Source organism: Pelophylax lessonae (genome assembly GCF_965119305.1).
Source record: "Pelophylax lessonae genome assembly, chromosome: 7".
NCBI lineage: Eukaryota > Metazoa > Chordata > Amphibia > Anura > Ranidae > Pelophylax > Pelophylax lessonae.
Window position 1 is genome coordinate 248,053,957 of NC_138774.1, and position 22,124 is coordinate 248,076,080.

Sequence of the window (22,124 nt, forward strand, 5' to 3'; positions counted from 1 at the left end):
ACATCGTACAACTGGTCGTCGAGCCTCCCTGGCGGCTCCCATTACAGGACGATCTGCTGTCTCAGGGGCCGATCTTCCATCCTGCTTTACAGTCGCTGGCTTTAACGGCATGGCTGTTGAAAGCCAGGTCTTGAGAGATCGGGGTCTCTCGTCGGCGGTCATTCCTACCTTACTCAAGGCTAGGAAGGCCTCATTATTATCGTACCTGGAAGGCTTATTTCGCCTGATGTGAATCGCAGGGTTTCCATCCTCGCTCCTTTTCGATGGCGAGGGTGTTAGCCTTCCTGCAATCTGGTGTGGACCAGCGTCTTGCGCTGACCACTATTAAGGGTAAGTTATCTGCGCTAGCCATTCTCTTCCAGCGCCCCTTGGCGTCCCATTCCTTGATCCGCACCTTTATTTAAGGGGTGTGTCATCTGGCTCCCCCTAGGAGGGCACCCTTGCCTCCTTGGGATTTGAATTTGGTTCTGTCCGTTTTGCAACGTCCTCCCTTTGAGAACATCCGGGAGATTCCTCTGCCTGCCCTTTCACAGAAATTCGCCTTTCTGGTGGCGATCACATCTGCTCGCAGAGTGTCGGAGTTGGCGGCCCTGTCTTGCCGCTCCCCCTACCTGGTTGTTCATAGGGATAAGGTGGTCTTGCGACCTCATCAATCTTTCCTTCCAAAGGTGGTGTCCAATTTTCATCTCAACGAGGACATTGTCTTGCCTTCGCTGTGTGTGAAACCTAAGCATCCTAAGGAGTTTGCCTTGCATTCCTTGGATGTAGTCTGGGCGATCCGGGTTTACCTGTCTACTGAATCCTTCATATAGTCGGATTCTCTTTTTGTCCTTCCTGAGGGTCCTCGGAAGGGTATGGCTGCGTCTGCGGCAACCATTTCTAAATGGATCAGACAGATGATTGTACAGGCTTATTCGCTTAGGGACCGGGTTCCGCCCTTCCCTGTCATTTCGCACTCTACCAGAGCGGTGAGTGCGTCTTGGGCCTTCCGCCATCAGGCGTCGGTGTCCCAGGTGTGCAAAGCGGCGACCTTGTCGTCCATGCACACCTTTACAAAATTTTACAAACTTGATGTTTTGGCATCGGTAGATGCCTCCTTTGGCCGCAAAGTTCTGAGTGCGGCAGTGCCTTAGGGGAGACATGTTTTTTTTTTTTTTAGCCTGTCCCCTCCTGTTGGGGTCTTTTCCCCCTTGGTTATTTTTGCTTTCCTGGGTTTGGTCGCTCCTGTTGAGCTTTCCTGTTACCCAGTGTTTTACCTTTCTGGTTCAGATGAGGTTCTTTTCTCTGAACTGGGTGCTGTGTTGCCTTTTAGACGGTTACGTTTCCCACCTCTCACATCTACACTGCTTTGGGACATCCCAGTAGTGAAAACTGTATGAGTGGGCAGCGACTGTCAGAGGACGTAAGAAAAAATAGAATTTTTGTAAGAACTTACCGTAAAATTCTTTTCTCTGAGTCCTCTGACAGTCGCCACCCCCACCTCTCTTTTGGGGTTCAAGGACCTATATACTGTGCTGCTTGCTACCAAACTGAATTGGGAATGCTGCTAGCAGGAGGGTATTGGACCAGAGGGACAGCCCCCTGTAGGTGTGTCTATACAAGGTTTTGTGAATGTTTTCTAACAAAATCTTCTGCCTAGCTTACTCCTGTGAATAAGACCAATATCCAGTAGTGATGACTGTATGAGTGGGCGGCGACTGTCAGAGGAATTTTACGGTAAGTTCTTAAAAAATTCTATTTTTTCCATAGCATATCAACACATTTTGATTAAAAAACAACTATATTACAGTTCTGGGCTATGTTTTTTTCATAACCCTTTAATATGTTTTCCATGTCCTGGTATGGGTGGAGGTGCTTGCAATAACATGCAGTTTGCTCCCGTTACACACATCTCAGTAAATAGCTCCAAAATGTCACCAGGGAAACAGATAAACAATCCATGGCCATAAGTTTCGCAGCGTGTCCATAGACTCCCACACTTAGGAAGTCACATGATTAGTGACGCATTGCGTCAGAAGGAGCTTGTGACGTAATTTCCGGTATCCATGAGACACGGAAACTGGTATGCGATCAGTGAGCGAATACAGCAGAGTATATTGGTTTAAATATGCAATGTACAAAATTACATTTCTCTATCGTTCATTGATAGACGCAGCTCCATTATCTTCTTTAACCATTGGGTTATGCTGCCCCCTACAGAAGTAGGATACTGGGCAGTAAAAAAACTCTACCACGCTTATAGGGCAGTCCCTGAAGGCATACACCCACTCTCTGCTATAGGATTCAGTTTTGTTTCTGCCTAGTTTAGGAGTAGGACCTAGTTCCTGGCTGGGACTTCGGTCTTAGCTTGTTTTTTTTTTTATTTTAAAGGGAACCTTTGTTAAAATTAGTTTTTTTTTTTTGTTTTTTTTTTTTATTATGTTCCTGAGAGAACTGCAATCAACAGCCAGACTGGGTTTCGGACTGGATATCCTAGAATCTTAAGGTGTCCCAGTCCGGCCAGCGAGTGTGTGCAGGTTGTAGCCCCACGCTAGGCCTCTCCGTGACAGAGCCCCATTGGATGGGGGCTGGCCCGCGAGTGAAACACTTTGCCGGGGCGCACACGACCTGGTTTGGCCTGAGTCACAGCGTGCCCCTTGGCCATCAGCATCCCCACCCCGAGTGGAGAGGTAGTCTGCCCAGAGTGGCACCCACCGGATTGTCTTTGGTATGGTGAGTAGTGTCCCCCCATAGCTCTTGCGGTCTCGGGGTGGTCGTGGGCCGCTCCTTGGGATAGTCGGCCCCCTGGTTTCCCTTCCATTTCCCCCAGCCCCTCTAACATTAAAGGTGGTCTTTTGGCTCCAACCTACCCCCATGCCCCCCTCCCAGAGTTGGGTAGGAGCTGGCTTTGCCACTTGCTCCAGTAAGGGGGGTGGATGCGGTTGTTGCTGACAGAGCTGTCCAGATGACATACGGAGGTCTTTGGGCAAGTTCCCGGCCCCCTGGGGGTTATTGACTGGGGCAGGGATGTCCTTTAGGCTCCCTGTGGTGGTTATAGGCTTGGGGGCAGCGGATGTTTATTCATCCGCGGGTCTGCACCTCAGGTGTCTGGGTCGGGCCGAAAATTTAGTCCGCCGCTTTGCGGCCTACTCGCGGCTGTCCGGTAGCTGACCGAGCTGAGGTGCCTGACCAAGCTGACTGAGATCACTCGGCCTGGATCGGGCCAAAAATTGAGGCCACGGCTTGCGGCTGTCTGAGCTGGCTATCTGAGTGACTGACCAAGCTGTCCAGGTGACTGATCAGGCTGTCCGAGCTCCTAACCGAGCTGCTGAGCAAGCTGACAGAGCTGACGGCGAACTCGCGACTGGATGGGGCCCAAAATGTAAGCGGTCTACTCGCAGCTGGCTGTCCAAGCTGCTGACCGAGCTGTTGACCAGGCTGAGCTGCTGACCGGTGTGATAGAGCAGCGGATGGGCATTCGTACTAATACTTAAAATCTGGCCTGTTAGTGGGTCCCAAGGACCGGAGTTGAAAACCACTGCTTTAACATATGATGGAAGTCTGATAACGTGGCATTAAAAAGAAGTCAATTAATCGACTGGTATTCTCAGTCAGGCATCCAATCTCGGAGACAATGGGTCTCCCCGGGGTTGCCTGTAAATTCTTATGTGGGTTAGCGAATAAAAAGTGGCCACTCGTGGGAAAAGATTATTAAGATAGTCATAGGTGTCTTGATTCAGGCCTACAAGAAATGCTTCTCCAATAAGGGTTTTGAAATGTTGTTGTGTATATGGTAGAGATGCGACGATACCAAAGGGGGTTATTAAGGATATCTGTGCACATCTTCTCATACTGGGATTTAGTCCTCAAGACAATGTTACCCCCTTTGTCTGAAGATTAGGATTAGGTCTGGGTGATTTCCTAAGTTCCGTATAATGGGTTGTTGGTGAATCGAGAGATTACTATGGGTTGTAGTGACCTATATTTGTTTGATTTCACTAATTGAGGATGTTAAAAAAGCCCAAATATTAGGATTGGTCATTAAGTCAGAGAATTTGGTAGATTTAGGTTTAAAACGTCTCTCAATAACAGCTGAAGTTGAATGAGCTTGGTTAGAAGCCTGACTGGCAACAGATTGAGTAGATAAATCGCTGTTTTCATCCAATAACAACATAAGGTCACAAAGGGCTCTAAAATCAGCCGTGGTGAAATGTTTAATGTTCTCGGATAGTTCTCTCTCATGTTTAGCCCGGAGCAGCTCTGTATCAAACAAGAATTAAAGAAGAAAGAATTAAAGTTACAATTCTCGTGAAGAGGTATAGGTCTTTAATGGGTTGTATTTATCCAAAGGGTCAGTGGGACAGAAACTAAGTCCCAGTTTGAGTAATTCAGTAATTTGAATGTTTCATGTCTTGTATGTAACATTTAACAAACTGGCTGATAGTCCAGTAAAGCTGGGCTACCTCCAAACTATTTACAACTATAACCATTGTATGCAAGATCAATGACAAATCAATAACAGACTTGTAAAAAAAAACCCAAAAGTAGTTACTCTTTATCTAAGACTTTTATTTAGAGTTGCTTATATTAATCCACCTATTTAACCACCTGGATCACCTTGGGATCCTAACTCGGTGCTTACTGTATTCCTGAGAAACTGTTTCTGAGTGGCATAGAAATCTGGGAGAAGAGTGAAAAGGAAAGGTAGAAAGTTTTTGCTTTAGCTGGTGTTGTTGGCAGAGCTATGACGTGAGGGGTAGTCTGTAATTGGATATTAGAAATATGACTGAGAAGTACCAAAATTCCAAGAAGTCCCTTTTTGGTGCACACATCGGCACATATCTGATGTGACATAAGATCATAGAATATATAGATTTAACCATGTTAATGTTTTAGGTGAAAAACACTTGTACAATAAATAGACGCATTTTGTTTTATTTTGTTCAGAGTGTGTCTGGAGTTGTGGAAAGTCTGAAGATCATCACCCGAACAAATTCTCTACGCATCGCAGAATATGCCTTCAAACTGGCCAGAGAAAAAGGAAGAAAGAAGATCACAGCTGTGCACAAGGCCAATATCATGTATGATGCAGATACAACAGCAAGATGATTTGTAGGTTTTCAGGATCTCTTATCAAGTTTTTTTTTTTTGTCACAGGAAGCTGGGAGATGGCCTTTTTCTTCAATGCTGCAAGGAGGTGGCTTCTGGCTACGCAGACATCACTTTTGAGAGCATGATTGTGGACAATACCACAATGCAGGTACGTGGGCTGATCTGTTTATTCACTGGTTCTATCCAGGTATTTACATAAATCAGAAAACAGGTTTACAGGAGTGTGCATCCAGAGGGTGGTAATAGTGTATCTTCAGAATGCTCTGGAGTTGTAAATGGGGTACCCCAAGGCTCTGTCCTAAGACCAATTCTGTTTAATTTGTTTTCTAAATAATGTTGAGGTTGGTATAAATGGTTCAACAACAGTGCTTGCTAACAATACAAAGCAGGATATAGCACCTTTTACAAGAAAACCTCCATAAAATAAAGCGGCGGCCAACTGTTGAAAAATGTAAAGTAATGTACTTGTGGGTTAAAAATATGAATGCAAGTTACTTGCTAGGGGGGAGAACCATTTGGGGAATTGGGAAAAGGATCTGGGTGTCCTAGCAAATGACAGGCTCAGCAATAGCATGCAATGCCAAGTTGCAGCAAGCAAGGCTAGCAGACTATTTTTTTATTTATATTAAATTTATATATTTTATTTTATATATTAATTATATTATTTATATTAAAGTATCTTATGGGGTGATTATACTTTCCCACTTTTGCTTCTGAGTTGTTACCCTATCACACATGCCCGGTGGAAACTACAGGCAGCCATGTTCCTCTGTGTTTACCAATAGAAAGCCAGCACAGAACAATGATGTGCAGCCAACACTGGAGGGCCTACATGTAGACAGAAGTGGCAAAAGACAAAAACAAAAAAGTCTAATTCCTGCACCCAAGAAGTACAGCAAGGGCATTGATCAGTGTGGTGATCCATCCATGGGAGATACACCTCAGGGGTATTAACTATTGTTTACAAACCTGAAATAAAAAAAAAAAGCCAATGCCTGCTTTAATAGCCAACAACATCATAATGGTAGCACAATGCCACTATTGAATCTTATCTAAATACAAGTGGATTCATGATGTCACAGCCATCTACAAGTTAGGGGTACTACAAAGAAGGCTGTAGTCAAATTAATAGAACACTAGGTTTCATTTGCTTCACAGATAAGAAAATGTACTGGTTTCACCTAAAATGCCAACGGGGCAAAATGAGTTATGCTGTTAAAATGGTCATTTTTTTTCATGCAAAGCAAAACACCTAAGACAATTGATTCATCAAATAGTTGAATAGCTGCTTTCATTAGATCCTTCTCAATAACAGACCGCTTTACACACGGGGGAGACTGAACCTTGCAGTATACCCAAAATGGTCATATCTGTTTTAGACGGACATGGCTTTTAACCCCAGAAAGCAGGATTTAAAAAAAAAAAAATGATGGAAAAAAAGTGGAAATGAAATGTTGACATCTTTAAAAGACATTTTTTTCTCCATCTGAAAAAAACCTATGGTGGGGCTGCAGGTTCTGAGCAGCCACTGTGCTAACAAGGTTTGTTTAAAAAGTAAGTAAAAGTAATAAATTAAGTATTTCATCATTCTCCTCTGACTCAGAGTTTTGATGCTGTGGGCATATTGATGACTTTTTTTTACGCTGTTTTTGGTTTTGACCTCTAGTCCAAAAATTTTGGTGATGTTGGTTCCTTTATTTCATTGGTTGTGGGCCTTCCTAATATTCTGCATCCAAAAAATTGTCTCCAGGGAATATTTGGTGATCTGGTGATTTCTACATATGCTAAAAGGTTGTTACGCGTTTTATATTTCTTTGTTTAAAAAAAAAACTATTTTATTATATTGGAAGGGGACAACCCTTACTATGCTACACTCCTGGCTAAAACAAACTAATGGTACATTACCCGTTTATAGAATAACTTTTGAATGCAGGAAAAGTCTTTTTGATAAACTTTGTGACAAATGAGTTTCCAGTCCACTTACGATAACCTCTCGAGATTCAGGGTGTTGAATCTGCCTTCTCTGTTACTCTTTATTGGTGTACTTTTTTTTTTTTTTATTTGGCGGCACCTGTAATACATTGCATCCAGAACGTTTTCACAGCGCTTCACTTTTTCCACATTTTTCAATGTTGCAGCCTTATTCCAAAATTGATAAAATTAAATTTCCTCAGTATTCTACAAACAATACTTCATATTGAAAACATGAAAGAAGTTTGTTTGAAATCTTTGCAAATGTAATAAAAAATAATGAAAAAAACATCACATGTACAGAAGTATGTATTCACAGCCTTTGCCATCACACTCATAATTGAGCTCAGGTGCATCCTGTTTCCACCAATCATCCCTGAGCTGTTTCTACAACTTGATTGGAGTCTACCTGTGGTAAATTCAGTTGATTGGACATGATTTGGAAAGGCACACACCTGTCTATATAATGTCCCACAATTAACAGTGCATGTCAGAGCACAAACCAAGCCATTAAGTCCAAGAAATTGTCTGTAGACCTCCAGGCACTGATCTGGGGAAGAGTACAGAAACATTTCTGCATCATTGAAGGTCGCAATGAGCACAGTGGCCTCCATCATTCGTAAATGGAAGAAGTTTGGAACCACCAGAACTCTAATTAGAGAGGGCTGCCCGGCCAAACTGAGCGATTGGGGAGAGAGGGGCTATAATCAGGGAGATGACCAAAAACTTGATGGTCACTCTACCAGACCTCCAGTTTTCTCTGTGGAGAGAGGAGAGCCTTCCAAAAGAACAGCCTTCCAGAAGCAGCACTCTGCCAATCAAGCCTGTATGGTAGAGTGGCCAGACTGAAACCACTCCTTCGGTAAAAGGCACATGACAGCCCCACTTGGAGTTTGCTAAAAGGCACCTGAAGGACTCTCAGACCATGAGAAACAAAATCCTCTTGTCTGATGAAACAAAGATTTAACCCTTTGGCCTGAATGACAAGCGTCAAGTCTGAAGGAAACCAGGCACCACTCATCACCTGGCCAATCCCATCCCTTCAGTGGAACATAGTGGTGGCAGCATCATGCTGTGGGGATGTTTTTCAGTGGCAGGAACTGGGAGACTAGTCAGGATTGAGGGAAAGATGAATGCATCAATGTACAGCAACATCCTTGATAAAAACCTACTCCAGAGTGCTCTGGACCTCTTACTGGGGCAAAGATTAATCTTCCAACAGGACAATGACCCTAAGCACACAGCCAATATAATAAAGGAGTGGCTACAGGACAACTCTGAATGTCCTTGAGTGGCCCAGCCAGAGCCCAGACTTGAACCATATTGAACATCTCTGGAGAGATCTGAAAATGTGTACCAATGCTCCCCTTCCAACCTGATGGAGCTTGAGAGGTCCTGCAAAGACTGATCTGAGAAACTGCCCAAAAATAGGTGTGCCAAGCTTTTAGCATCATACTCAAAAATACTGGAAGCTGTAATTGTTGCCAAAGGTGCTTCAACAAAGTATTGTGCAAAGGCTGTGAATACTTATGTACATGTGATTTTTTTTTTTTTTTTCTAATAAATTTGCAAAGATTTCAAACTTCTTTCATGTTGTCCTTATGGGGTATTTTTTGTAGAATTTTGAGGAAAATAATGAATTGAATCAATTTGTAAGCCTGTTTTTGTATAAAACCCTGAAAACTCCATAAAACCCTGAAAACTCCATAAACCTATCTTTTTAAAAGAAAAAAGGGAACTGCTGACCATAGCTTATTTATTTGAGTGGGAGCACTCCTGACTCTGAATGATCTCAAGATTTCTTCTGTCCCCTCCCCTCTGACATCTTGTCCTGCTAGGCAGCCATTCTTTATTAACTCCTGACTAGTTGTAAGGTAAACTGGATTTCCTCCACCAGAAGGCCAGTACGGAGTTTCGCTCACACCTGTGCACATTGCACACCTGCACTCACCAATTAGCAGAGCAGTTGCTGAATGGTTCTGAGACCTGATCTGTTGTTACTTCTCACCTGTGTATCACCCGGCCTGCCTTTGGACTTTGCCTCTGCCCGTGCTTCTGCTCTGTTGCTTACTACCCTGACCTTGGCTTGCTTAAACGGATCTGATCTGCCTGCTTACCCTGTACCGCGCTGCCTGGCTGTTATCGACATTGGCTTATCTTCTGGATTGCTTGCTTGCTGATTCTGTACCACACTGCCCGGTTTCCGTTGGCTACTGCTCCCACACTTTGGTGCCAAACCGCCACTGCACCCTGTTCCAAGGACTGCAACTACCAGCTGTACCCACCTACGGAGTGAACACCACCAGCTAGGTGCTACGGCACTCGTGCCACTCCTTGCCTTACAGTCTCTGTTCCCACCTTCAGGAGTGTCAGGCGGGAGGAGCAAGAGAGACATTCCAGTCTTCACCAGGTATGCGATCGTACCATTCAGCCATGACTGAGACTGGAGGAGGCTCCTCTCTGCTTGAAGCAGTGTGCCAACAAATCACAGCCTTAATCCAAGTGGTGACCGGACTCCAGGAGAATTACTTCCGGATTGAAGGTCATTTACGCTCCCTGCCCATTGTATCTCAAGCTTCTGTATCTGGCACTTCAGCTACTGTTCCTGCTCCAGCTCCTGCATCTACAGTAATGGTTCCTCCCCCGGAGCCTCGGGTACCTACCCCGGAACGCTTTTCAGGAAATCGCTATAAGTTTTGGGCCTTCCGCCATGCCTGCCAGTTGTATTTCGAGTTACAACCAAGAACTTTCTCCCTTGAATTTACTAAGGTGGGCTTTGTCATTTCTCTCTTGCGTGAGGAACCACAGTCATGGGCTCATCAGCTTCTGGAAAAGGCCAGCCCAGTTCTTGCATCAGTCTTTTCCTTCTTTGAAGCCATGGCCCAGATCTATGATGATCCCCAACGGACCTCCACAGCAGAAGCTATTCTACATAAACTCCAGCAAGGGCTTCAGCCTGTGGAGGACTATGTTGTTAAGTTCCGCAAATGGAGTTCTGACACTGCCTGGAATGATGCAGCCTTGCAGTACCAGTTTCGTTTGGGTCTTTAAGAGGCTCTTAAAGATGAACTTGCCAGACTAGATCCACCAACTACGCTCTCAAACTTGATCCAGCTTGCTATTCAGCTTGATTGCAGAATCTGAGAGAGGAGGGCAGAAAAATCTGGCAACATTCCACCTACATGGACACCAGCAGCACCTGTATCCCCAGCTCCGCCACCATCCTCTTTCAAGGTTGAGTCTGTTTAGTTGGGACTTTCTCGTTCACCTCTGTCAGCCAAGGAAAGACTTAGATGCAAGCAGAACAACTTATGCCTTTACTGGGGGGGCATTGGTCACTATCTGCGTGACTGCCTGATAAGACCACGTAAGACTCCTTGTTTCTGATACTTCCATATATCCTGAAGAGCATCTCCTCTCACCTTTTGCTGACTCTCTCTCCCTGCAGCTACCTGGAGGGAGCATCCAAACTCAAGCCATTATTGACTCCAGGGCCTGCAGTTGTTTTATGGACTATTCATTTGCTGAACAACACAAGGTCCCACTGCAAGCTAAAATGCAGCATCTGAAGATTCATTTGGCGGATGGATCGAATCTCAAGTCAGGTCCTATCACACAAGAAACTTGTCCGCTACTGGCAGTAACCTCCTCTAATCATTCAGAATACCTAACTCTGGACATTATTCCATCACCTTTGTTCCCCATCATCCTGGGCATTCCATGGTTGCAGGCAAACAATCCCCAAATAAACTGGGAGTCTGGAGCGGTTTCATTCCCTACCACCTACTGCCAGCAACACTGTTTTCCCAATACGGTCACCACCTCGGCCCCCCTTATGGAACTGCAACCAGAGACTTCAGTTTCACAATATGTTCCATTAACTTACCATGATTTCTTAGATGTTTTTGATAGGAAGAATGCTAAGACCTTACCGCCCCATCGGCCGTACGATTGCCCAATTGAACTGTTACCCGGGGCCGAGATTCCATTCGGACATATTTTTCCCCTATCAGAACTTGAGCTTGAGACATTGCGCCTATACATTAATGAGAACCTAGAAAGGGGATTCATCCGTCCATCCACATCCCCGCCTGGGGCTGGAATATTTTTTGTTGAAAAGAAGGATCACGCCCTGAGACCCTGTGTGGACTATAGAGAGCTAAACAAAATAACAATTAAAAACGTATACCCTCTTCCTCTTGTTCCAGAACTTTTCCAGCGGTTCAGAACAGCAAAAGTGTTCACAAAGCTTGACCTTCGAGGTGCATATAACCTAGTAAAGATCCGGAAGGGGGATGAATGGAAAACAGCTTTCCGGTCCCGCTTTGGGCATTTTGAGTATTTAGTCATGCCCTTTGGACTGTGTAATGCCCCAGCAACGTTCCAGCATTTCGTCAATGATATCTTTAGGGACTTCCTTGACCTTTTCATGATTGTGTACCTTGATGACATACTCGTATTCTCCCCTTCCATTGAAGAACACAGGCTGCAGGTTAAAAAGGTCCTCAACCGTCTCCGGGAACATCGGTTATACGCAAAGGCTGAGAAGTGTGAATTTGAGAAAGAAACAATCCAGTTTCTGGGGCTTATTATCGCAACATCAGGCATTGCAATGGACCCACAAAAAGTTAGTGCCATTCTTGAGTGGCCAGTGCCAGCAGATCGAAAAGGAGTCCAGAGATTTGTTGGATTTGCTAACTTTTATCGTAAATTTATCAAGAACTTCTCAGCTATCATCAGCCCCATCACACAGCTTACTAAACAAAACACCCGATTTCAGTGGACTCCGGCAGCGCAACTTGCCTTTGATAAATTAAAAGCTCTCTTTACATCAGCACCAATTCTGCAACATCCTGATCCTGCATTACCTTATGTCCTGGAAGTCGATGCTTCGGAAAATGCAGTTGGTGCTATCGTATCTCAGCGACAAGGCGCTAAGTCTCTTCTACATCCCGTGGCTTTCTTCTCAAGAAAACTCAGTCCATCAGAGAGAAATTATGATGTGGGAGACCGTGAGTTACTCGCCATCAAGTCCGCTCTGGAGGAATGGCGTTATCTGCTTGAGGGAGCAAGTCATCCAATCCTGATTTTCACGGATCACAAAAATTTAGAGTATCTCCGTACAGCTAAGCGTCTAAGACCCCGTCAGGCCAGGCGGGCCTTATTTTTTCAAGATTCTCATTTCACATAACCTACAGACCTGTTTCTAAGAATGGGAAACCTGACGCCCTGTCACGTATGTTTCTGGAAGAAAAGGAAGCTACTCAACCTGACACCATCGTATCCTCGCAAAATTTTCTGTTACTGCAAGGAGATTTTGTGTCACAGCTCAAACAAGCCTCAAAGGAGGAAGGTCCACCATGTGATTCACAAATGCAAGAACGGGATGGATTGTTCGTCTATGAGCAACAAGTTTTTGTACCTTCAAGTCTTCGCCAGTCAGTCTTAAATTTGTGCCATGACCACCCTTTGGCAGGGCATTTTGGGGTGCGCAAGACTCTGGAACTTTTACAACGGTCTTTTTGGTGGCCTAGTCTGAGGTCGGATTGCCAGGATTACGTGAAGACTTGTGAAACCTGTATTCGAAGCAAAGGAGACAAGACTAAAGCTTGGGGCCTATTAAGGCCTTTGCCCATTCCTACCAAGCCCTGGGAGATGATTAATATGGATTTTTATTGTCGAGCTCCCAGTATCTGAAAACTTTACTTCTATTTTTGTGATCATTGATAGGCCATCAAAGATGGCACACTTTTTGTACCAATGATTGGAACACCATCTGCTCCAGAGACTGCAAAAGCATTTGTCAAAGAAATAGTGCGGTTGCATGGGGTTCCTCGGAGCATTATGTCTGACCGAGGGGTCCAAATTCTGGAAAGAACTTTGTAAGGCACTTAAGATTTGAGACATGGTTTTCTTCAGCATATCATCCCCAGATGAATGGTCAGACGGAACGAACCAACCAGACCCCAGAGCAATACCTTCGGTGTTTTTCTTCTTTCTCGCAAGATTGATTGGGCTTCGCTCCTTCCTCTAGCAGAGTTCGCTTACAATGATTCTGTCCACTCCGCTACTGGTCAAACTCCATTCTTTGCGAACTTCGGATTCAATCCTCCTTTTTTACCTGATGCAGTCTTTAATTTACCTGTTCCAGCGGTCCAGGAGCGACTGAGGTTTCTACAAAGCAACAATAAACTTCTGCAGGAAGCTATTGCCAAAGCTCAACAAGACAACAAGAAATACTTTTGATAAAAAGAGAAGGGGTGATCTGGATCTCAAGCCAGGGGACAGGGTTTGGTTATCAACCACTAATTTTGAAGATGGCCTGTTCTTCCAAGAAGTTGGCCCCCAAGTACATTGGTCCATTTGCTGTAAAAAGAATGATAAATCCGACAGCTTATGAACTTTTTCTACCTGAGAAGTACAAGATTCACCCAGTTTTTCATGTGTCCCTGCTAAGATCCCTTTCCTGCCCGTAATCCGGACACTCCAGCACCAATCATGATTGACGATGAAGAGTATGAAATTGAGGCCATTGTGGATTGTAGGAGAGGGAGAGGAGGTACCCAATATTTAATCAAGTGGAAAGGTTATGGTCCTGAGGAAAACTCGTGGGAGCCTGAAGCTAATGTTCATGCCCCGAGACTGGTGAAAACTTTTTTCCAAGCTCATCCTGTGAAGATGTCTCAGATGGGCATCCGGAGGCTGCCCATTAGGGGGGGGGGGGGCAATGTAAGGTAAGCCGGATTTCCTCCACCAGAAGGCCAGTACGGACTTTCGCTCACACCCATGCACATTGCACACCTGCACTCACCAATTAGCATTTGGCTCCCAGTGGCCTATTTAAACTGCTCTAGTACTGTGAGCAGTTGCTGAATGGTCTTCAGCTTGTTCCCATGGTTCTGAGACCTGATCTGTTGTTACTTCTCACCTGTGTATGACCCGGCCTGCCTTTGGACTTTGCCTCTGCCCGTGCTTCTGCTCTGTTGCTTACTACCCTGACCTTGGCTTGCTTAAACGGATCTGATCTGCCTGCTTACCCTGTACCGCGCTGCCCGGCTGTTATCGACCTTGGCTTATCTTCTGGACTTGCTTGCTTGCTGATTCTGTACCTCACTGCCCGGTTTCCGCTTGCTACTGCTCCCACGCTTTGGGGCCAAGCTGCCACTGCACCCTGTTCCAAGGACTGCAACTACCAGCTGTACCCACCTACAGAGTGAACACCACCAGCTAGCCGCTACGGCACTCGTGCCACTCCTTGCCTTACACTCTCTGTTCCCACCTTCAGGAGTGTCAGGCGGGAGGAGCAAGAGAGGCCTCCACAACATTCCAGTTTTCACCAGGTACGTGATACTAGTTAATTGGCAAACACCACTCCCATCCCTAACCGTATGAAATGAAAGCACCTTTACGGACGGGGAAGGAACATTTGCAAGGGGGCACATTTGCTGCCGGGGTTCTTTCTAGAAGTGGGGTTATTCATTTAAGTGGGAGCACCTCCGACTCTGCACGAAGTGAATGCACAAAACACAAATACACTGGAAAATACTTTGTTTACCCATTCATCTCATCTCTCCTTTGCCTAATCATGCCCTCTCTACTACTCCCCCTGACAGTTGTGTCCTCTCTTAAACTCTTTCCTTCACTCCTCTTCTCCACCCCGCGCCTAACATATAACTCCCTCACTTCTGTCCTCTCCCTATTACTGCACTCACTAACTCTTGCTAATTCTAAATTCACATGTTAATACAACCTCCAGGATGCTGGGTCATGTCACTTCATATAAATCACACTCCCACATTACCTCCCTCATCCTTCTTCTCCTAACCTCTGGAGCTATATCCCCAAACCCTGGGCCTCCATTTACCTTCACCCCCTGGCAGCAGCCGCAATCCACACTATTTTGTTTCCATTCCTCTTCTTCCCAGGACCAGACTCCTTCTCTTGTGCCCTTTGGAATTCCCGCTCTGTCTGTAACAAACTCGCTTCTCTCCACTACCTCTTTATCGCAAACTCATTTTATCTACTTGCCTTTACTGAAACCTGGCTTCATGAATCTGACACGGCTTCTCCTGCTGCCCTATCCCATTGTGTCCTTTTCTGGACTCACTCCCCCAGAACCAGTGGACGAAAGGTAGGGAAGGTAGGAATCCTACCTACCTAGCCCCACATAGCACCTTTCAGGTACTTCACCCTTTTACCTCTTTGTCACTCTCCTCATTTGAGGCACATTGCATTTGTCTTTTCTCTCCAGTTTCTCCGAGGATAGCTGTAATCTACTGCCCCCCTGGACCAGTAACAGCTTTTCTTGATGACTCTTCTGCCTGGCTACCCTACTTTGTTTCTTCTGAAATCCCAACAATCGTTCTAAGTGATTTCTAACATATCGGTTAATAGTAACACTCCTGCTCCTTCCAAACTTCAGTCTAACCTCTTTCTTTGATCTGAAGCAATCTACTCACTCTGGCAGTAACACCTTTGACCTATGCACTCCATGCACTCTTTCTTACAATCCTTTACCTCTCTGTTCACACCACCTTATTAGTTTACCTTTATCCCTCTCCTCCACCTCCTCTCCCTCCAACCACCTAACACTTACCCGTAGAAACCTTTGCCACCTCAACTCTTCTCTACTCTACACGCTACTGACCACCTCTATGACAAAATCTCATCCCTGTCATGCCCCAACTTTGCCACTTCTGTCTACAACAGCTCACTGTCATCCTCCCTAGATACACTGGCCCCCTCACTAAACACAGAATCATTTCCCGACCCCTACAACCTTGGCAAACTGATGACACCAGAAGTCTTAAAAAACATAGCCATGCCTTTGAGCGTGTGGCTTAAGACTAGGTCCCAGGAATATTTCAACCGCCTTTAGCGTTCCTTGCAATCTTTGGACCTCTATTATTCTCCATCTAGTGCACTTTTGGATAATATACACCAAGAGCAATTAATCCTGTTGTGCTAAAAAGCACAGTTCTCTGCTCTTTTGTATAAGGCAATGAAGCGTGCTTACCATCCCCAGAGATACAGACACACACAGGCTGTTTTCAGTTTGAATGCTTCCAAGTTTGTCCTGCGTTGAACAATGGGCTTTGTTTATTTATAGGGCAACAAAAGAATAAAGACAGGAAGTGATGGCTACACCACATCAGCCAATCAGTTCCAGATGTACAGTCACATGACATAAGTTACTCGCATAGAATCAGCCAATGACACACTTGTATACATTTAAATATATAACAGGAAGAGAAATGACACACTTGTATACATTCAAATATATAACAGGAAGAGAAAGTACATAGACATTGTGAGGTATTAGCTCGGTGGCGGGTGTGGATGACCCCTTGAGGGGGGTCGTTACACAGGGAGATAGCCGAGGAGTAGTTGAAAACAACAGTCTATGGTTTATTCTTGCAATTTTCTTCACACAAGTGCAAGCATCAAAAACGGCATAATTCAAAAATAAACATAAAATAAAATAAACCCTTGCCACTGTGGGCGGCTACCTTCACACACAGGAAACTACCTAGGGAGCCTGTCCCCAACCTACTGCTGGGCAGACATTGCTGATCATACAGCAGACAATCAATAGTCCATTTATTTTCTCTTCACACAGAAAATGTCCATTTGTTTTTCTTCACACAGAAAACAATCCATGACCTCACCTTGAGAAGTCTTCAGTCTTACTGCCCTCTTCAGCACACATCGCTTCAGGAGGCATTCCTCTGACTGCTCTCCTATACTCACACAGCTTCAGGAGGCAGCCATCAGTAGTCATCCTCTTGATTTCTTATAGAGGCCTTAATTGCCTCATTCTGAATAGCTGAAGGTTTTTCAACTTCCTTACACCTTCCTGGCAACCTCTGCAGCCGACACCCTATAGCAGTGATGGCGAACCTTGGCACCCCAGATGTTTTGGAACTACATTTCCCATGATGCTCATGCACTCTGCAGTATAGTTTAGCATCATGGGAAATGTAGTTCCAAAACATCTGGGATGCCAAGGTTCGCCATCACTGCCCTATAGTAATTGGTGAATTGTCTAAACCAAGCAGAAATGTATCTCCCGTCTGTGACAACATCCACAGATTTACCTGACTTCCTGTCACAACGTGAATAAACAGAACAGTGTTCACGGCTTATTGCCTAATCCTACACAATGAAACCAGCATGTAGAACCGTGAATGCTTCTCCAATCAAACCTGTGCATGAACTTTACAACTGGTGTGAATCCCATTCAGCGAACAATGCCTAAAACTAGTGTTCCCATAGGCTATCTGCAGTGAAAGAGCCATGTTTCCACTATGGTGATGAAGCATTGTCGAAAGACATTAGCGTGTATCCCTTCATAAAGACAGATATCAAAACAATATTGACTCCGCACCACAATACACACAGATCTCTACCAGAAAACAGACCTGCGCATGGAGTGTTTGCCAGCGGAGATGTCTATGTAAAGCGAACGAGTCCACACATCTAAGGGAAGGTTTTCACTGCCAATAGTCTTTCTTTACTGCCAGTTCACCCGAATACGCTCTAAAGTGCGTAATGCAAGCAAACTGACAACAGGAACCATAATGACAATCTAAATAAAACACATGCTGAAAAATGTCCACACTAATCCTTATAAAATTTCCACAACACAATCTAATAGTTTTGGAAACTATAGATGCTCCCTGCTGATACTACTGCTTGTGGAAGAGATTTCCACATCCTTATCGCTCTGACTTCTCTTATCATTTTAGTAAATGGCCACATGTCTTTTTTAAATTCCCTTTCGCTGAAAAGTTTGTTCCCTATCTATGCTAGGTTCGCCAGTACTGTATTTGTACATTGATATCATATCCCATTTCCTGTGTCTCCTCTCCAGAGACAATAGTCCACCAGTCCCTTTTTTATTCGCTTTTTTTTTTTTGCCCTTTTCTGGACTCGCTCTAGTTCCAGCACATCCTTGTCCAGGACTGGTGCCCAGACCTGGATGGAATACTCGATATGCGGCCAGACCAAAGTCTTGTAGAGTGGGAGAATTATCGTTTTATCTCTGGAGTGAATATCTTTTATAACTCATGCCAGTATTCTGTTGACTTTGCTTGCAGCAGCTTTGTTTTGAATGCCATTGCTGAGCTTGTCATCTACTAGGAGCCCCAGGTCCTTTTCCATCTTAGATTCCCCCAGAGGTTCTCCCCCTAGTGAGTAACCTGCGATTGTATTTTTGGCACCCTGTAACGGAACCGCGACCCACACTGTTTGTGGACTTCCATCAGTATACGACTTCCTCCAATGTTGAACACATGTATCAGATTTTCCAGCCGCCCCCCATACAAAACTAGACGGAACCTGGCTTGTAGAGAACTGGAATCTTCTCCTTTAGTGAACAGTCTCCCACAGAATATTTACAGCACAGGGAAACATCCCCGTCCTGATCAAATTATCACACCAGGTCAGGTGCCTGATTAGATTAGCATATGCCGATGAAATTGTGTACAGAAATAGAATTAACCTGAACGAATTACCTAGCCATCTGGACAGAAAGGACATATGAGTTCATTAACAATTAACAATAGGACAGACAGGCTTAACAGAAAACACATCACACCATAATACACAGAAAAAAGGAAGAGACCACCAGCACCAGACTGTCCGTCTCTGACATTGAAGAACATTAAACAGAGGCCAATGTGATTAGCTCTTTCAGTGAACATGTTCGGAATCAAACTGGTCAGGAATAGTCTTCATATAGTTCTTGAGACATATGGTTGATAGATATTACTGTCCCATTTCATGTAATCCAAACCATATTGTGTCCATTGAGCACTTGTCCATCATTTCCTTGGTCACCCTGTGTTCCTAATAGACACAGGGTGACTTATGCATAAGAGGGGCCTAGGGGGCTGAGAGAGGGATTTCCCAAACTCTCTAAGGCTTTTTTCACACGGACCGCCTCCGTAGGCGGATACTTGCTGCTCAGCGGGGGATCGATCCACAGATCCCCGCTGAGTAGGCAGGTGACAGCTCCCTCTCCGCTCTGTGTGCGGATAGGGAGGTGTCAGAGCCCCATGCATCTCTAAGGGGGAATCGGATGAGAGCGGACCGCCTATCCGATCCCATCCGATCCCCTGGACAGATAGTAAATGGGGTTTCCATCTGTCTGGATTTCACGGACAGGATCGGATGCGGATGGCAGTGGGTGTCAGCGGACATGTCTCCGCTGACATCCGCTGCCCCATAGGGATGCATGGAGGATCCGATCAGATCCGCCTAAAAGACTGACAGGCAGATCTGATCGGATCGCTCGTGTGAAAGGACCCTTAGGTAGGCTGTGTTCCCCAGGCTCCCCAAAGAAAGTGAGTCCCGTCACATCTCTCCCTTTTTGGCAGGAGACTTAACACAGAATGACACCCCAAATGGGTTTACTTCAAAGTTAGTCCGTAGTTCCAGTCCCCCCAATGTCTGCACCCACCCAGTACCCCAAACAAATTGTCCTGAACAGAGCGTTACTTACCCAGCCAACCTTGGCCTCTCCTGTAGAACATACCTGCCGCGGGGGAGAAGCATGGACTAGCCCTTCTCCTTGGAGTTCTTTCAGTCGCTGGAGAGAAGACAGGGTGGCTGGGCTCACTTAATCATGCTGTTGGGGATCTGGGCCGACTGCCCAGCATCCCTGGGGTATACAGGTGGAGAATGTAGTCCCATCCATTTTATCAGGAAAGCCATTCTTTGTTAGTTGAGGGCAGAGGCCAGCCGCACTCTGCTCTGTTGCCAGCTTTTCTGCTGGGTTGGTGTCATTCTGGGGTGCGTCTGCTGCTGGGAAGGGGAGTCAGCTGCTCCATCTTCCTTGCCCTCATCTGGCTGTTGGGATAACCTTTCTCTGGTACCGTCTCCCAGGTGCACAGATCCTGGCTGGGGATGGAAGACCGTTTCCTCCACTCTGACTGACTGTTGGGGGAGAAGGACGACAACCTCCTCCCCCTGTATCCTGATCTGCTGCTTGGGATTGACCGCCACCTTCTCACCCTGGGCCTCCGGAACTGCCACAGTTGTGGGTTAAAGGTCTTGGACCCTCTGTCCAGTTTTCAGTGCTTCTGCTGTAGAAGTTTCTTGTAACTCCACAGATGGTGCTGGCAGGAAATCCCATGTCCCTGTAGGTGGTGTAGCAGAAAGGCCAGCTGCCTCTTCTCTCAGGGAGGCTGAAGCTGCTGTTGGTGTTTGCCAGAGCTCAGTTATGTTAGGCCCTGATGCCAGCTATTCCACAGGGAAGTAAACTGAAAAGTCAGTGGCCTTGCACACATCTTCCTGGGTCACCAATTGTTGCAGGCATAGGTCAGCAGCGCTATGCCTGAATGCCTGCTCTTCTGCTGTAGGCTGGGTTGTTCTTCCTCAGCGGAAAAGTCTATTAAATCCCAAGTCTCTGCAATTGCTGAAAGTCCAGGGCACGAGCTGGTGGCCCTTGGGCCCAGTACCAATACTTCGGCAGGTGACTTATCATCCATAACATCCTCTGATGAAAAGTCAATTAAATCTATGATCTGTGGCTGGGGAATAAGGATGGCTACCTCTTCTCCCATTCCTTTATCAAGCTGCTGGACAGACTCATTCCTCCATCCAAGCTTGTCCTGTGCAGAAACAGGTTCATGAAGGTGAGTCAACACTTGCTGCATCCGCCATAAGAGCTCTGCTTCCATAGCTGCGGATGCAGGTGAGCAAAGCACACTGTTACTGTGCCACATTGTCAATTCTTCATTCAGGATTTTTGGACTGTCAGCTGGTACTTCTGGATATTACCAGGCAAGGGGAGACCAGCCCTGGCGCTGAGCAGAGTCTAGCAGTTGTGTGTAGGCGATCTCCAGCTCCCATTCCTGAATGGCCAGAAACTCTATATCTTACAGTGCCCAGGGCACTTCCGAGATGTTCGGAATCTTTTCTCTGTAATCCATAATTTCCTCTAACCGCCACTCCAAATCGCTCCCAAAGTTAGGGTCCCCTGAAAGCTTCTCGTACAAGAGTCCCAAGCCACCATAGCCAAAGCCTTCCGTTTGGCTGTCATCCGCTATCCAAGGGCATGTTTGGTATACATGCCACTGGAGGGCTCTATAGCTCTCATCCAATCGCATCTCTGCCCAGACCAGCCTGCTTAACTCAGCTGTCTGCTCCTTGTGCGGTGTATCTCCCAAGAACAGCTCCCTGCAATCCAAGGGGAGGATTTTCCCTGGTTGTGCTGCTCACGGGCTAGCGTTTCCTTCCGGAGATCCAAGCGCACAGAATCATGCCATCCTAGCAGGACCTGCTGTGACACTGGTCCCCTGTATCTGCATCTCTCGCAACCTCCTTTCGAATTCCTCTTCAATGGTGGCTGATATCTGTACCTGTCCTCTTCTGCTATCCGGACCTTGGATCCCAGTGGAGGTTTGGATGTCCCTGACTGCAGGAAGCATCCCACCGCTTGCCACCAATGTAACGCGACCACAACCCACACTGTGTGTTTGTGGGCTTTTGTCAGTATACGGCTTCCTCCAGTCTTGAACATGGGTATCCGATATTCTAGCCGCCCCCCATACAAAACTAGACAGAACTTAGCTTGCAGAGAACTGCAATCTTCTCCTTTATTGAACAGTCTCCCACAGAATATATACAGCACAGGGAAATATCCCCCTCCTGATAAAATTACCACACCAGGTCAGGTGGCTGATTACATTATCATATGCAGATGAAATTGTGTACAGAAATAGAATTAATCTGAACTAATTACCTAGCCACCTGGACAGAAACAACATGTGAATCATTAACAATGGGACAGACAGGCTTAACAGAAAACGCATCACACCTTAATACACATAGACTAGGGAGAGACCACCAGCACCAGACTCTCCGTCTCTGAAAGCGAAGAACATGGAACAGAGGCCAGTGTGATTATCTCTTTCAATGAACATGTTCGGAATCAAGCCAGCCAGCAATAGTCTTCATATATTCCTTGAGATACATGGTTGATAAATATTTCTGTTCCATTTGAAGTAATCCAAACCATATTCTCAGTGTCCATTAAGCACATGTCCATCATTTCC

General features: G+C 45.7%; 1 protein-coding gene across 3 annotated transcripts in view; it reads left to right on the plus strand.

The window, feature by feature from the left end:
* IDH3G (isocitrate dehydrogenase (NAD(+)) 3 non-catalytic subunit gamma) overlaps window positions 1–22,124 on the plus strand; it is a 181,799-nt gene that overhangs the window by 107,436 nt on the left and 52,239 nt on the right. For all 3 annotated transcript variants that reach the window (XM_082262622.1, XM_082262623.1, XM_082262624.1), the window contains 2 exons: window positions 4,927–5,060; window positions 5,137–5,239. In XM_082262622.1, the coding sequence (XP_082118748.1) occupies window positions 4,927–5,060; window positions 5,137–5,239 (237 nt within the window). The remainder of the gene's footprint in view (window positions 1–4,926; window positions 5,061–5,136; window positions 5,240–22,124) is intronic.